This window comes from Budorcas taxicolor, chromosome 1 (genome assembly GCF_023091745.1).
Source record: "Budorcas taxicolor isolate Tak-1 chromosome 1, Takin1.1, whole genome shotgun sequence".
Lineage (NCBI taxonomy): Eukaryota > Metazoa > Chordata > Mammalia > Artiodactyla > Bovidae > Budorcas > Budorcas taxicolor.
In genome coordinates, this window is record NC_068910.1 from 219,581,922 (window position 1) to 219,598,137 (window position 16,216).

Genomic DNA, 16,216 nt, shown 5'->3' on the forward strand with positions numbered 1-16,216 from the left:
AATTAATGCAGAATTACCTTTCTGATCAAATCATAAGGCTGACAGGAGAGGAGTAAGGGTCTGGTCTGATCTGCTGTGAGTGGAACCTGGTGTGCAAATGTAATTCACTCAGCTCAGCTTCGAAAGAACCCATCTTCATGCTTCCTACATGCTTTTGTTAGGATTCAACTTTCCCTGTCTGTGTCCAATAGCTTTGATTATAAAATTATGAGCATTCGCCTCCTTCTTTAAGATCTTCACGTTGAGGCCACAGAAGAAACACAACTTAACCCAACTGAAGTTCGTAACACAGGATTTCAACACGTGCACACTGCAGATGACTAATACTCACTTTGATGGCTACTCATTTAACCTGCCTAAAAGGACATCACGGTAACCACAGGTCTTTAAAACGAACCATCTCTGCTCTAGCAAATGGGGTTAAGGATGAGAGCAAAGGAAACCGTCCTCATCAGGGTGTCTCAAGATACAGGAATCTGCAGAGACGAGATGTGCTCTCTGTTCACTGTAATCCCAGGTAATAACTCAGGAGCCAGATGGTTAATAAACACAGGCCACACCACACCACTGTCAGCAAAGAGGCTTCTAGAAACAGAAATCACGGAACGCTGTCGTCCTCGAGGTGTTTACACAGCGCACTGTCAGACTTCCAGTGAAAAACGGAAAAGGGTTAAAAGCAGATGCAGCGGAGAGCACTGTGGCACGCGGCCAGGAGGGCACCATCCTGAGCATAAATGATGACAAAGGTTACTGCGCCAGGGCATCCGGGACCCCCAGTTAGTCCTGGAACGCCAGTGCCTCTCTAAGCTCTGTCCTCTGCATTCACAGAAGCCAACCAACTTCTGAAGGTGTCCAGGGCCAGCAAAGCAGAGCTAAAAACCCAGGGTTTCCTCCTGACACCAGAGATGCCCTTTAAAAACGCCCTATTTGCTTGTTTCTGCTGAACAAAGCCGGCAGGAAAAGCAGGCACCGTCTTCTACATGGGCATCTACACCACAGCTTCAGTGAACTGTTCACAAGAGATTCTAGTTCTGACAAATAAACCCCTTTAGGTTTACTTAGAAAAGCTCACAAACTCATTTGGAGGGACCCAACAGGCTAGGCATGAAAAACAAGCTGTGGAGCTTGCCAATATCCTTGTCATTCATTCGGCTGTTTTTATACCAGAGAGAGAACCCGTCAGGGATCAGAAGGAGACTGGGAGAGACCACAGCAGAAACAGCAATATGCAAACTGGTGATTTCTTCCTTGGCTGGAAGGTACTCTGGCAAAACCTCCTAAACAAACAAACAAAAAAACCTCCAACCCCTTTCCTTGAGGTGCGCTTTCTCAACCCAGCCACACTCACTATCTGGCACCTGTCAAGCAGAAACGCTGCACGTGAAAAAGAAGATAAAACAACACCACCACCAACACGAGGCTGGAGGCATTTTGTTGCTTCAAGCAAGCAGAGAACCTTCTACAATTAAAGTGCATTTTTAAAATGTCACTACAAATGCAATGCTTGGGAAAAAAAAAAAAGCGGCACTTGAGCAGGAAGTGAAATTATTGTACTTGGGTTTCTCCTCCCTCTATCCTGAGGTCTTCAAAGAGTTGGGTTACTAACACAACAAAAAACACAGGCATTGATTTTTCCTCTTATAGAATGATACAGACCTGGGCTGCTCTTTGCTGCTCCTCAGACCTGGGAGATAACTGAAGGTTTTTTAGACTGTTGAAATAAACGAGAGTCGCTCTGGATTTTAGAGGGACCCTGTAAGATCGTTAAGGTGGCTGCTGATAAGGTGACAATCGTAGACTTTAATTTTCAATCTGACTGCTTAACTCTTCCAGCAAACTGTCATGCGCTCCTCCTGATACTGTGAGTCAGGCTGCACAGGAGCCTTCTCTGAACCGATTGTTTGTGTGAGTGTTTGGCGAGGCTTCCAACTCCAGCAACTTCATAACCTTCCAGTATGGAAAGGGGAGTACGCTGGTCACTGCTGACTGCTAAAAATACCGCATGATTTAAACCTGGAGGCAGTCTTAGAAGCTTTTGCTGAAGGTTTATGAGCCTGTGTAAACAGCACGTCTGCCATAAGGAGCAGTGAAGTCTGTAGAATCCTTGTCTAAAACTGTCCTGGCATTAAAGTTTGCTGTGCAAATATCACATAATACCAGAGACAGCTGAAATCTCCTATTTAGGAATTTATGGAACTTATATGTTTGCAGGCGTCAGAAAGTCTTTTTTATAGAGCCCCAGTGCTTCGCAGTACAATATTAATGCACTCTGTTTGAAAAGCCATAATAAATTATATTTTTAATGCTCTTACCCTTGGCTTTCTTAAGACGCATACATTCTTGGCAAACAATCAATAAATAGGGTAATCATGAGGAGAGGCCAAAGAATTTGCTGAAGTGCTGTTTTTCCATTTTTAATAGATAAAGATCTAACAATACGGACTGCTGTGTCTGTTCATTTCAGGATCAATATATTCTTTGTTTTCGCCAAACCAAGGAAAAAATAAATGATTGTATGATAAATGTTATGCATCAAACACAATGAAATTCCTCTGCCTGCTAACTTTATCTACTTAATATTCTTGGTTGTTACAAGATGGCATTTTTATCCTTTGCTTTAGCAAATGTAAGGAAAATCTGAATCCCATACACAGTTATTCAGAGACAAATAAAGACCTTCTAAGGCCCACACGTTATGCCCAGGATAGACACTGATTTACAGAGACAACAGTGCCAAATGCAGTCAAAGTGGTTAAACTCCATCACTGTAACACAAAAATGGCCAAGAGGAGTCACACCGCTGCACAGCCCCTCCTTATTAACGTGTTTAAATCTGCCCTTCTATCCGAAACACCCAATTATAGCAAAAGGGAAACACCAGAATTATCAGGGTTTTAGCTACTAAGGAATGAAGTTGCTCTTAAGAAAACAAACCACACACAAAAAAATCACAAAACGTTTACATCATATCACAGAAGACTTCCATTATCTGTGAAACTGCCTTACAACCAGTAAACCCTGAAAAAGCTAGGTCCGTCCTCAAACAGTTTAAAGGGCTCATGCTCAAGCAGGGTTAGTTTCAGCAATAGCCACCTCCACACCCCCTTCTACAACACCACGTTATCAGCGGAAGGCTTGTATAACTGAGACCATCAGACTTAATTCAGTCCTTATCACCCACAGCGTCCAAAGACTCCAGTCTGCAGCAGTGGGAGACGCTCTGCTGAAGCACGAAGCCCACACTTTCAGACATGCCTGACGCTGCAACCAGAAATGTGACTAATTTCAGATCAGAAAAGAGAACCAAGGAGAACACACAAAGCCAGGCTCTGCCTGTCCACCCCCGCACCAGGCGGTGCTGGGTGGACACAGGACTTGCGGCTCTCCAGGATTTGGCTTGAGGGTATTTACCTTTCCTAAGGTTGCTTTTCATCAGATGGCCCGAGTGTTTCAAAGGCACTCCCTGCATTTTTGCACCTGTACTCCCAAGCCTTCCTCTTCCTAGCGGGCTCCCGTTCTGTTCCAGGCGGGCAATCTTGGCTGGTGGACCCTTCGGATCACTCACATTGTTAGACATTTCTGAATGTTCTTTCCCCTGAGTTGCCTCGTTCAAATGATCCATACTCAGTTACTCTCTAAAGATCACCTGCGAGAATTTAAGAAGAAGACATGTTACAATTGGGTGGGGGTCTCCACACGCCCCCTCCTTCTCTGTGTATATATAACGCATGTACATATTTTATCCCTGGATATTTCGCTCCACAAATATAATGTATTTGTAAGACTGCTTAACCAGACATATAATGCAGAGGTTACTCTACTCTCTAGATCACAGCATTATATTTCCATTCAAGTTAACAGAATAATGTGTGGAAATTGTATCAACACACATGAACAAAAAGATAATTCGTCACCTACCAGCAAAACTATGTGTGTAGGGGGGTGGGGGGTGGGGGGGATTATTTTTAGAACAAGAATTACGACAAGTGTAGCTAACAGGAAAATAACAAATTGTATTTATGTAGTCCCAATTTTTAAAAATGAGAAACTTAATACAGAGCATAATAATGACACTTTAGTCAAAGATGGAAAGATTATTTTATCAGTCCAAGAGATTAGTTAGAGCTGCTATATTTTTTTATATATTTTAATTCTCATGAAGGAAAAATAGATTCACCACCTCAAAAGAAGGCAGCAGACAACGGCTTTTTAAACTCTCTATTGGCTTCATGTTTAATGTGTAGAAAAAGTTTTCTACTGCCAACGTATCAAGAGTTACATGACCTGTTTTAAAGATTCAGTCAAGTCTTGGCTCAAACAGGCAATTGGATCATTCCATCCCTAACCCAGTGGATACAAGTGGAGCATTTCTTCAAAGAGCCCTGATACTGAAGTATTGCAACTCCTGTATCTTAGAGCTAATATTTAGGTATTCGTTTGTAATAGAATGCTGTTAACAATGTAAATACCAAAAATTTTGAAAACATTTTGTAACATACACATTAGAGTGAAGTGCTAAACTTGCTTTGAAAGAAAGCTTGTTAATTTTGGTAAAACAAAATATCCAGTGTTCAAAAATAATCTCAGCAGGCAATGAAGTCAACATTTCAATGAACTCCAGAAAAAAATGAACAGATAATGATTTTTTTCAGTTGTATTATACTTTGGACATCAATTTTCATACTGTTTATAGTAAAGCAGTTAGTACATTATGAAAATCACTTCTGCAATAGTTCTAACACTGATAAAAACAGGTGAGTAGGATTATTTTATGAATTTTCATGGTGCTTGAAGTATTGAGTTCACCAATACTAAGGGAAAGAGAATCATACTCAGAAAAAAGAGAGAATATGATAATTATCACTTTCCTCCAGCTGTTTGGTAATTTGACATATCTTGCACATTTATATATATATGCATATATATAAAATATGAAGAAGCTACTTTGATACAGATTTGAAAGCGAGCTTAAATTATTAGCAGGGCCTTTCTGGAGGCATTGCTTTCCCCTCTGATTAACCGTTACTCTGTCCACTATAATTAAGGAAAGAGGTGATGGGGAGGGGGAAGCAATGATAATCTCTAAGTTTAAAAGCAACCTTAAGCATGCCAGTTGAAGAACTGTAAAGTTAGAGAAATAATGGCTATCTATCCTTGTACTCCAAGGTGGCACACAGAGACCAAAGGTTTACTGTTGATCGAGGTCCCATCTGTTTTTGGTTATGAGGTTCATTAACAATAAATGTGCCTCTTTTAACCACTTTTTATCAAGATTACTCTTTCCATTACACTAAACTGTAGTCTAAAGCCAAAATTAGTGGTGATTATTAACTTACTCAAAACACTCTTCATAACGCTTCATGTGGGTTATAATACAGAACTACTTTTCCTGAAATTGGCTGCCTTACCCTAAAGCAGAAGATGAATTGTAAAACATATGATTTGAAAAGAAAATACTTAACCCGTGTGGCAATTTAAGAGCCAAAAAAAAAAAGAGGATGAGTAGGCAACAGTATCGAAGTTAATGCTACAAAACGTATTAAATAGTCATGAGGCTTAACCGCATTATAAACTGTGAAGTGATAGATGATAATTTAGTTAATGTATTGACAATCAAAACATCATATAGGTCATGCAAAATTGTCCTTCGAATGAATACCCACCTATAAGCAGCTATTAAACACTCAGTCATCTTGTAAAAAGCTTTACATTATAAAGCAAAATTACATGCGCATAAAACACCCAATTTACTCATTTAAACTCTATGCCCAAGGCTAAAGTTCACCAAACCTGAGTTTGGATTTGCAAAGAGCAACCTCCGCGGGGCCTGCTGGACTGACTGCATGGGAACAAACTAAGGTCTCAGCAGACGCCAGGCTGGAGAGTTTCTTGTGAGTTACACATTCTAAAAACCGATTTCACTGTGATGTCTGGCTGGCACATTGAAAGCAGGCTACTTTCTCCAAACCCCACTTCCCTGTCCATAAACGAAGTCCATATATGATCATTAACGAATTAAACAGCGAACTCAGACCCAACAATTATTTCCTTTAAAAAGAAAGAGCAAAGCACGAAATTCCGGTTTCAAGAACCTATTTTTTTGCAGTGTGGGAGCCTTTTCAACGAGTTCCCTGCTGAATCGCCTCCTTCGCCCCCACACAACCCCATAATCACATTTTAAGAGACTGTGCCCTTATCCGTTCCATATGGCCGGCACGATCCAGGCCAAGCTTTCACTGTGACCTTTTAAAGAGACAAAGAAGCAAAGTACTATCTAGAAACAGAAACGCTGCAGTTTTACTGAGTGAAATTAGCAAAACCGACCTGAAACTCACCACTTCAAAACTTGACAGCATATAAATAACAAAAACAAAGGAGATTTCCTTTGCAGCCCGGGTTCTCGAAGAGAAGTTCAAGAATGATGTTTTCTACGTCCTTTTTTTTTTTTAAATTAAAAAAAAAAAAAAAAAAAAAGCAGCAGCAGACCTGAAGGCGACTTCCCCTGAAATTGTATTATTTTCTCTTCCTTTACCCTCGCCCCCCTAAGCGGGGTGAAGGCAGATAAGCGTCTGGAAGAGTAGCCATGGGAGAGAGGGGTTAAGGTGGGGGGGGGGGGGGGGATCACAATTGGACAAACAGCATATATGGTTTGTAAAATGTCTAACCTCGGAGAACGGGGTTTTCGGTGGGGGAGGAGGGGAGAGCGCGAAGGAGGGAGGAGGGGGAAGACAGAATTGATCTGACAAGTGATTCGTTGGGGGGAAATCGTAAAAACAAAGCCAAACCCGTTCGGAGCAGTACGCGGCCGCGGTGCTGGGGAGGCGAGGTGGGCACCGGGGATTCTCTTAAAAAGAAAAAGGGGGAAAAAAAAAAAAAAAACAACAAACCCAAACAAACCTCGGCGGCCGAGGTCTGCAGAAGCGCCCCCCGCCCGCCGGGGCTCTCCGGGGCGCCGGCCGAAAGTCCGCCCGGCCGTGGCCCCCTCCTCCTGCCGCCCCGCGCGCGCGGCTGCGGGGCCGGCTAGCCTCCCCCCGCCCGCTCCCCGAGAACCGCGCCGGAGAGTAACCGACCTGCAACTTTCTTCCCGCAGCCTTGGGCCCCGCGCGGGGCATCTAGCGAGGGGCCGGGGGCGCCGGGGGCCGCAGGGCGCGCAGGAAGCCCCGGCAAGGCACTGGGGCGCCACTTTGGAGCCGGCCCTCGCGGACGAGCGCCCCGAGGACCCCCCCGCGGCCCATGGACGCGGGGCCGCGAGCGTCTGCGGAGCCGGGAGAGTGAGGCGTGCGGGGGGGGTGGGGGGGGCGGGGAGGGGGCCGGAGGGCGCCCCCGCCGCCTGCCCGCCGCCCCCCGAAAGTCGCGGAGCCCTCGCTCAGCCGGAGTCCGAGGTAAACACACCCGGCCCCACAATGGCCCCGGGGCGCGGGGGGGCCCGGACGCCCCGCAAAACTGAGCAGGAGTTTCCGCGCGCGCGGGCCGGGGGCGCGGGGCGCCCCCCGAGCCGCCTGGGCCCCGCGCCGCCTAGAGCGCGGCGGAGGCGACGAGGCCGGCGGGCGCCGGGCGGCGCGGCGCCGAGTGCGCGCGCGGGCCGCTCCCCGCGCCGGGCCGCTCCGCTGCCCCCCGCGCCGCCGGCGCGGCCCCCATCAAACGCGGGGCGCGCTGCTCCCGGCCGCCGCCGCCGCGCCCCGCTCGGCCCCGCGCGCCCGGCCGCGCCGCCGCCGCCGCCCTGGCTGCCGCTCCCCCGTGCTCGTCATCGTAACGCACGGCCCCCGCTCGCGGCCCCCGGGCCGCCCGCCGCCCGGCCCTGCCCCAGCGGGGCCGGCTGCGCCGCGTCCGGGCGGCGGGCGCGGGCGGGCGGCGCGGGGGCGGGGGCGCGGGGAGGGGCGCGGGGCGCGGGGGGGGGGGGGCCGCGGCTCAAAACCCGGGCTGGAGGCCCGGGAGCGCGGAGGGGCGGCGGCGCGGCGGCCGGGCGCGGGGCGCGGGCCGGGCGCGCGGCACACAATGCCCGGCACGGCGGGGCGCGCGGGCCGCGGGCGCGCGGGGGCAGGTGTGCGCGGCGGCGGCGGCGCGGGGAGCGGCCGGCGGCGGCGCGGGGGCGGCGGGGGCGAGGCCGGGAGGCGAGCCGCCCCCCGCGCCGCGCGCCGCGGCCACGCCGGGAGCGGGGCGCGCTGGCGCCCGGGGACCGGCGAGGGCGCACCGGCCCGCGCGGGGCTCCGAGGCCGGGGCCCTTCGGGACGGGGCCGGGGGACGGCGGGGCACCGGCTCTCGGGCAGCGCGGAGCGCGCGCCGGCGGCGGCAGAAACGGAAGGGCCGGGACCCCCGAAACCCTCAGCGCCGTATGAGCACGCCTCACGGGAGGGGGAAGCCCCAGCGCAGCGCCCGCGGCCCAAACAGACGAGCACTCTCCGAGCTCATCGGTACCCGTCCCCTCTGTACTGGGCGCAGGTAGGCGCCGACGTCCCTCACTTCTGAGCCGCAGAACTCGGAGGAGGGAATACGTGGCCCACGGTGGCCGAGTTAAACAAAATTTGGGTCACTTTAGACCTGACTAGTTAAAAGTTATTACAAAGGAAAAACATGCCACCTTTACCCCTGGTGAAAGACAGTAAAGTTGGGGGGCGGGGGGGGGCGGGGCGGTTAATACCTATGTTTTAGCAATAAATACTTATGTAATCTAAGGTAAATTACCCCGGTAGATAAATGGTCATTAGCACCCAAGTATGATCCTCTTATTTAGATAATCTATTAAATATAGTTCCCATAAAAATGAAAAACATCACAGCCTTGCCCGAAATGGGGATGTAGCGTTCACCGTTTAGGTTTGAGTGCTAACACCTTAGGACCCTGAAGGCAGTTAATCATTACAGAGAAACAAAAATGTTCGAATTATTTTTTCATAGTACACTAGGAGGGAAAAGAGAAAAATCAGTGAGATAAACATTTTGTTACACATAAAAAAGCAACAAGTCAGCGCAAGTACTGAGATAAGAGAGAGATATGCAAATGAAGCTCTTTAAAGCTACCAATACTCTCTCAGACACTGTCTACACTAGAAACCTTAGGCAAACAGAAGGTAAAACAGAAGAGAAAGGAGAGGAAATAATGGCCTCCTGGGGAGGACAGGTTCAGGAGGAAAAAAATATATCACTCTAAGGGCACCCACGTTTCACCCACAAAACCAGAAAGGTTATTGAAGGCAGCAGTGAATCTTGGTGTATAAACCCAAACCTAGAGCTAAAGAATGTGATGATAAAACATAGTATCAAAAGCAAGAAAAGAAAGATAAGGAAATCTTTATGAAAAAGCTCAAATGATACCGTATTTTCAAAAGTTGATATGCAGGAAAGTATGGAGGAGGGTATTTTGATTGTAAGAAACACAATCAATAAGGAAATATATAAGCATGGCAACATGTAACACTGGTGTCAGAGTTGTTATTGTAGATGGAAGTACTTAAACATTTTTTTTTAATGTTTGATATTCAGAAGAAAAACATGGATAACACTCATCTTTATAATGAGAATGATTTTTGCAATGTGATGGGTTAAATTGGGAATTTCCAAGATGTATATTTTAATAGTTGCTTCACACTGGTGATGCCTGACATGTTTCCTTGAAACCTGCCTGGTTTTTCAGCAGGGACTGTGCATTCTAGTATCACAGTGTATAAATTTACAAGCAATAGCAAAATCTCAAAAGAGAGTAAAAGCATCATGTACTACAAAGAATCATTCGGGCACATGGAACTCAAATGGAGTGTTTAAAAGAAAGAAAGAAAGTTGTTGGGCAAAACAACTTTGAAGAAAGAAAGGAAGACTTAAAAAGGTTACTGAATATATGAATATTAAAACACACTGGGATAAAATACTGTAAATGATGGTTATCCCATTATTTCCACAAATAAGACAGAAAGCTTTCTGATTGCCTTAGCCTCCTATTGATGTGGGGGTTAAAATATTAATCTTTAAATTTGAGTAGCAGCTTTTGTCTAGGAATTCCAAGCTAATTCTCAAACACAAACATAAAAAAGTGTAATAAGGATGGACATGGCCTCGGAAAATGATAGAATAAATGATGATAAAGGCATCTAATAATAACTTTACTACACAATTATAAATCTATTAATCATATATGCACATTAATTTCCCTCAAGCACATTCTTTATTTCAGAACTATGTAAGATATAAGCAAAAGGGCACAGAGGCATATGCCCTCCAAATAATAGTGCACTGGCGAACTTTCTATATATTATTTACTCTTGCAGAATACTCACTAAACCACTGAGTACTAACCCCAGATTAAAATAAAAAACAAAAGTAATAAGGAAAATTCCACCTTCCCAGACATACGTGAAAATAAACTACGTGATGGGGGGCATCAGTTTTATTCTACAAAGCATCTTAACTTTGGCAATAAAGATGCAAGCCAAGCATTGAAAAAAGTTAAGATAAACTTTATAAATCCAGCTATGAGAATGGAAGACCTCAGGAACATGAAATATTACAAGTCAAATACATGAACTATTCAACATGTGGGTGCACAGTTAAAACAGTGCATCAATTTTTTTTATCACAGGAGAAGGAATTCAGTCTGGCTACTCAGAGGTAGCGGAGATAAAATATTGTAACAGAGATACAAGATTTTTTAAAAACAATAACAAAAGGACTACTGCATGCTTCAGGGGGCCCCATATCAAGATAAATATGCTGGCAGATATCCGGAAGCATTAAAACACATTCAGAGTTCTGAATAGCACATACATTTGTAATAAACAGAGAAAGCATTTAGAATTTGAACGCTTTTAAGATCCGGCAACTCCGCCAGTGACTGTGTTAGCAAAGCAATGTCTACTACCATAGCACTTTCTAAGGACATGGTAGGGTGTTTTTTTCATCTTTTTAAATTCAAATACTGCTGGCTATCTCTGCACACTCTTAAAGCAGCACATTTCACGTGGCATATTGCTCTTTTTGTCGTGTCGACTCTTTGTTTTTTGGCTTTAGCTGCAGGTGGCGTTTTCCATATATGAATTTCTGGGAATACGGTCTGTGTTGGCCATATAAGGATGTCTCTTTGAGCCATATGTTCTGTTGTCACGTGTCTCATTTTGTCTGTCTGGGACGTCAGGACTGATTTCCACATCGTTTCTTGAATGGACCAGATACAAATTTGTAAGAGCAGAGAAGGGGGGATTAAAAAAAAAAAAAAACAAAAAAAAAAAAACTGGGGCTGGAGCCCAAACAACTTTGTCAAAACATACACTGGGGAGGAAATGCAATATCCTGTAAACATTCACACCCTCCTTCTCACGTCTTATCTGTGACTGACATCATCTCAACTGCATAGCTTGAGAGGGGATCTGTGTGGTGAGTTCAGGAGTCTGCAGCGTGTGTGTGCAGCTGAGCCGGAGGGACCCTGCACCTCCGGAGGTCACGGCAGGCACCGGGGGACTGCCCTGCTCCAGAGTCCTGGGCAGCCAGCCTGACCCGGCCTTGAACCTGGGGAGGGAAGTCGCCTCATGCCTTTCTCCTTTAGTGAATCAACAGGACTCGGATTAAACTTTCAGGCGAATCATGCAGGAAGGCCTGGTCCCCAGTTTATACTCTCATAGCCTCTGGTACTTCTCCTTTATCACAGTTATCACCAGTGAACAATATGGATAATCACTGGCTTGATAAATATCTTCCATCAGTCCAGTTCAGTCTTTGCGACCCTGTGGACTGCAGCACGCCAGGCCTTCCTGTCCCATGCTGGACTGTCATCCCTATGAGAGCAGAGACTGTGTCTTGCTCACTGCCCTACGACCAGGCATTCATACCACATCCGTGCAGTGTTTACACTCTGAATAAATAAATGAGAGCCAAAGGCTCAGTGTCACTTGCAACCAAATTCTATGGCTAATTGGAATGACCGTTCCTCTTAGAGACTGTGGAAGTGAGGTGGAGTGAACAGGGGGGAAAGCGGCTGTATCGCTGAAATGTGAATTCACTGGAATTATGTAACATTTCCAGTTTAGTTCCTGTCACACATCAAGTGTTCAACAGCCCCATGTGATGAGTGGCTATCCTATGAGGCAGTGTGGGTTAGAGAACCCTTCCACCACTGCAGAAAGTTCCATCAGGCAGCAGGGACCTAGAGAACTCCTACAATAAACGGCTCAGTACATCCAGGACCTCGCCTGGAGGAGTCTTAGAGGTGCTGGACAGCTTCCAGACATCCTAATGAAGTCCAAATTGAAGTCCTTTTCCACTTTAGAATGGGCCCATGGATCTGTAAAGCTGCCGGGAATGAGACGTGGGCAGTGCTGCACACAAATTTAAGACACCTTTCTAGACACATCTGTATGTGAAAGGGTCTCAGAGTACGTTTGGAATAACATGCATTTACCCCAAAGGCTGCTTTCCATGAACATTTCAACAGCTCGCAGGTGAAGCTGAAAACCACAGCATCATTCCGCACCCTCTCCCACCCCCACATTAAAAAAGCAGAGTTGCCACTAGAAATGGCTTTTTTGGAAGCTTTAATGTAGATATCTACTCAAACCGGGAGGGCATCCAACTACCAAACAAATAATGGTGTGCTGCAGAGAATCAAAGCAAACGGCTTGAATATGTTTCAGGAGAGAGAAAGGAGAAATAATAAACTCTAAACATGGGGCCTAAGGTTTTTGTTTTTTCCCTAATATGTGGGGTTTCGGTTATAGCCGGACTGATAGCGATCAAAAGTTGTTTCCTAATTACTCTAAGGTGGATTCGAATACCCACTGGTAATTTGGGTTATGGTTTTCATTGACAAAGGTCACTATTAAAGCGAAGCAAAGGACGGCTGATGTTTAAGCTAGTTTGGGGAGAGTGCGCTGAGGTAAATGAATGGCCGTTAGAGTTGACTTCTAGAACCTGGTGAGATATCCTGGACTTTGAAATATTTGCAATGTTTACATTCTGAATAAATAAATGAGAGCCAAAAACTCAGTGTCACTTACAACCAAATTCTATCACTAATTGCAATGACCGTTCCTTTTCGAGACTGTGGAAGTGAGGTGGAGTGAACAGAAATATTACCTCTTTTTAAAGCAAGAGTTTATTGGACAAAATTTTATATCTTCCTTCCATACATATCAGTATGGGCCACAACACTGACATGCACAATGGAAATAATCCCATGAAAATTGGTTATCTCTGCGTAGACCTAACTCCAAAACTGAGTAGGGGTCAGGTTCCAACAGCAATGCTGTTGAGACCCCCGAATACCTCCATATTAGCCTGTGTAGTAATAGCTATCTCCACCAAAACCGTTAAGAGTTTCAGGCTGTCTTCTTCCCCCACTGCTTCTGGAGAGCAGGGCCTCCCTCTTCTCTCTTGGGGACCCCCCTTCTGACACATTCTTTGATGCGGCCTGATTGCACCTCTTCTTTCCAAAGCCTCCTCCAGCTATTAGCCACTTCCTGCTCGATGCCCCATCCCACCCCTGTCCTCCAAGGGTAGCATTTCATATTTGCATGCCTGCCCTTCCCAACTGCACGTCTGTCAACATCCTGAGGCTGGACTCCTGTCTGTATTCCAGGAGTCTCTCACAGTGCCGGCAATTAACAGGGAAAGGAAGCCAAGAACTGTTTTGGTGAGTGAGTGCTGGTAAAAATCTTAGAAAGATTCTTGCACTCTTAGGCACTAAAGCCAAGGATAAGATCAGAAGTTAGTTCAGTGGCTCCTCAAATCTGCTGCATGTTAATATCGCTTGGTATGTCAACAGTCCAGATACCCAGGCTGCACCCCATTGCCAAGGGTTGGAGCCAGCAGTTGAGAGTTTCCAAGCCGATTCCAGCGTACAGCCAGGTGTAGCATCCATTGGAGTAGGTAATGAGTCAGAGACAAGAAATCAAATATACCTGTTAGGACATCTTCCAAGGGTATGGAGATCCTGGAGTCACTTGGAAAAGTTAAGGCTCTTTTAAGAATCAGAGCTTACCCCAAATTTAAGAAATTTATGTGCAAGCAAGCTACTTGTTTCAAATTTAAAAAAAAAAAAAAAAAAAGGCAGGGAGCAAGCTATTAGATCATTGATTTGGTGAATATAAGTCTGCTGTTTGAGGAACCATGATAAATTAGCATTTGGGCACTGGCTTGAGATTTACAGGGGTGCCAGAAGTCCTGTGCAAGTGTGTGATTTATCATCACAGACATCAGAGACTAGCCACAAAATTACACATGGAAGTGAAGTTCCAAACCAGTCTATTATTTACTGGAGCCAGAACCATCCTGGTTTTGTCTAATTTTTTTTTTTTTTCCCCCTAACATAGTTGAGCAAGCTTTTTCTCCCAGAAAATTTCAACCTTGAGTGGGATTCCCTCTGAAACAGCTGAAACCATTCAACTCTTTTCTGGCCCTAGTCATGGCACTTGAGCAGGACTGAAGTGTTCACACCGTCTGTGCCCAGGAGCCAGTGCAAGGCTCCTCACTGCTGTGCGGCGCCCCCAGGAAGCCCACGGGATTTTACTTCCAGCGAAGTCGAACAGAAACCGTTCTCAGCCAACCTTCAGTCAAGACAGAGCAACCAAGTCTTCTTGGTGATGTCAATGCTATTCTAATCTTCACCGGCTTACCTGAAGGGAAAAGCAGTTTGAGGTTGCAACAGGCCTGGATGCTGGTCCAGCTTGTTTTAGGGAAAAGGATCAAGCAAGGGCAGTATCAGATACTGCACCACCGTGCCCACCACCACAAGCAGTGAGCAAGGGCCATCACTGGGGGAAAGAAGCCCATCACTGGGGGAAACAAGTGCAACGCACCTGGACAGTGTTTAAATACCTCTATAGCGCCGGAAACTCACTGAAGCAAAGGAGGAGTTCAGTTCAGAGCTAAAGCACGTTCTCTTTGGGATGATGGCGAAGACCTGGAAGAGACTGTGGCACTGAGCGCACACCAGGGTGACTGTGATGAAGGCCACTGAACTGTCCACTCACACACTGTCCGAACGGCACGGCGCATGGCATCTGTCTTTTACCCCAATTTAAAACTTTGAAAACAACACAACTGAAGGAAAACAATCCCCTGTTCCTAAGACCGGCATGTCTATCATCGTGAAAGCACCATGCCATGCAGATGAGAATCAGCTGCAGCACACTGACAACGGCCTCCAGCCTTCCACAGCTTTGCCCTCACCCACCAACAGCCGTGGCCCAGTCTCCGCTGGATGATTAATTCAGACGACGATTACCCGACCCAAGGATAATTAACACGGGTTGGTAATGAGAGACCCAACATCCCACCCAAAGTAGGTAATTTGATGGTCCTCTGATGCAAGAAAATGGTTCTCTTTTCAGATTTTCTTCTGTATTCTTGTATCTTAGCAAAAGAAGAGAACGGAGGGACAAAAACCAGGCCTTCCAAATATCCAACATTCAAATATCCAAACATTCTATTTGGATATTTTTCAAGTGAGTCAAAAATTAACTATACTCCTGAGACAGCAGACAGTCCCCAGGTGGCGTCTGCAGGACACTGACGCTCGCCGCAGTCCAGTCGGAGGCGTGACAACTCCATGTACGTCCTCGATGCAACAATCTATAAATTCTCCACGTCAATATTCTAGATTGCACTTATTGATAAGAGAATGCATTTTTAGTCATAAGCTCAAAAGGCTTTCAAATTTATTTTTATCAGTCACTTTTTGCAATAGGAATTACAATTATTTATTTCTGCATGCTGCTGCTGCTAAGTTGCTTCAGTCGTGTCCGACTCTGTGCGACCCCATAGACGGCAGCCCACCAGGCTCCCCCGTCCCTGGGATTCTCCAGGCAAGAACACTGGAGCGGGTTGCCATGTCCTTCTCCTAAGTTTCTGCAGGCGGTAATCTGTAATGATATATCTTTCATACTGTACTGCCTGATACTGCTTCCTATCATCTGTTCTCACTGATTTTCTATTAGGGACTTTTATATTAATGACGGAGTTTTTTTTTTTTTTAATGTATTGGAAATTTGTATGTAAATTGTATCTCCCTGAAGTTCATTCCTACATATATGTATTTTTCTGATACGTGACTGAGGAATATGATTACATAGTAAAGCCAAGTTAAGATTACAGATTTATTGGTCTAAAATAAAATACTAAATAAAAGAAAATAATTTAAAGTCTAAATAAAATACTAAACAATAGTTTTACAGCATAACTGTAGCTGAAGGATATCCAGCTACCTGTTTTGCCGGTGCAGCTTTATCGGTGTGTTT

General features: G+C 45.8%; 1 protein-coding gene across 1 annotated transcript in view; it reads right to left on the bottom strand.

The window, feature by feature from the left end:
• SATB1 (SATB homeobox 1) overlaps positions 1-7,196 on the bottom strand; it is an 82,522-nt gene extending 75,326 nt beyond the window's left edge. The window contains exons 1-2 of the mRNA XM_052646265.1: positions 7,071-7,196; positions 3,412-3,646 (exon numbers count right to left, since the gene is read on the bottom strand). Coding sequence (XP_052502225.1) covers positions 3,412-3,622 — 211 coding nt within the window. The 5' untranslated portion in view covers positions 3,623-3,646; positions 7,071-7,196. The remainder of the gene's footprint in view (positions 1-3,411; positions 3,647-7,070) is intronic.
• Positions 7,197-16,216: the final 9,020 nt, after the last annotated feature.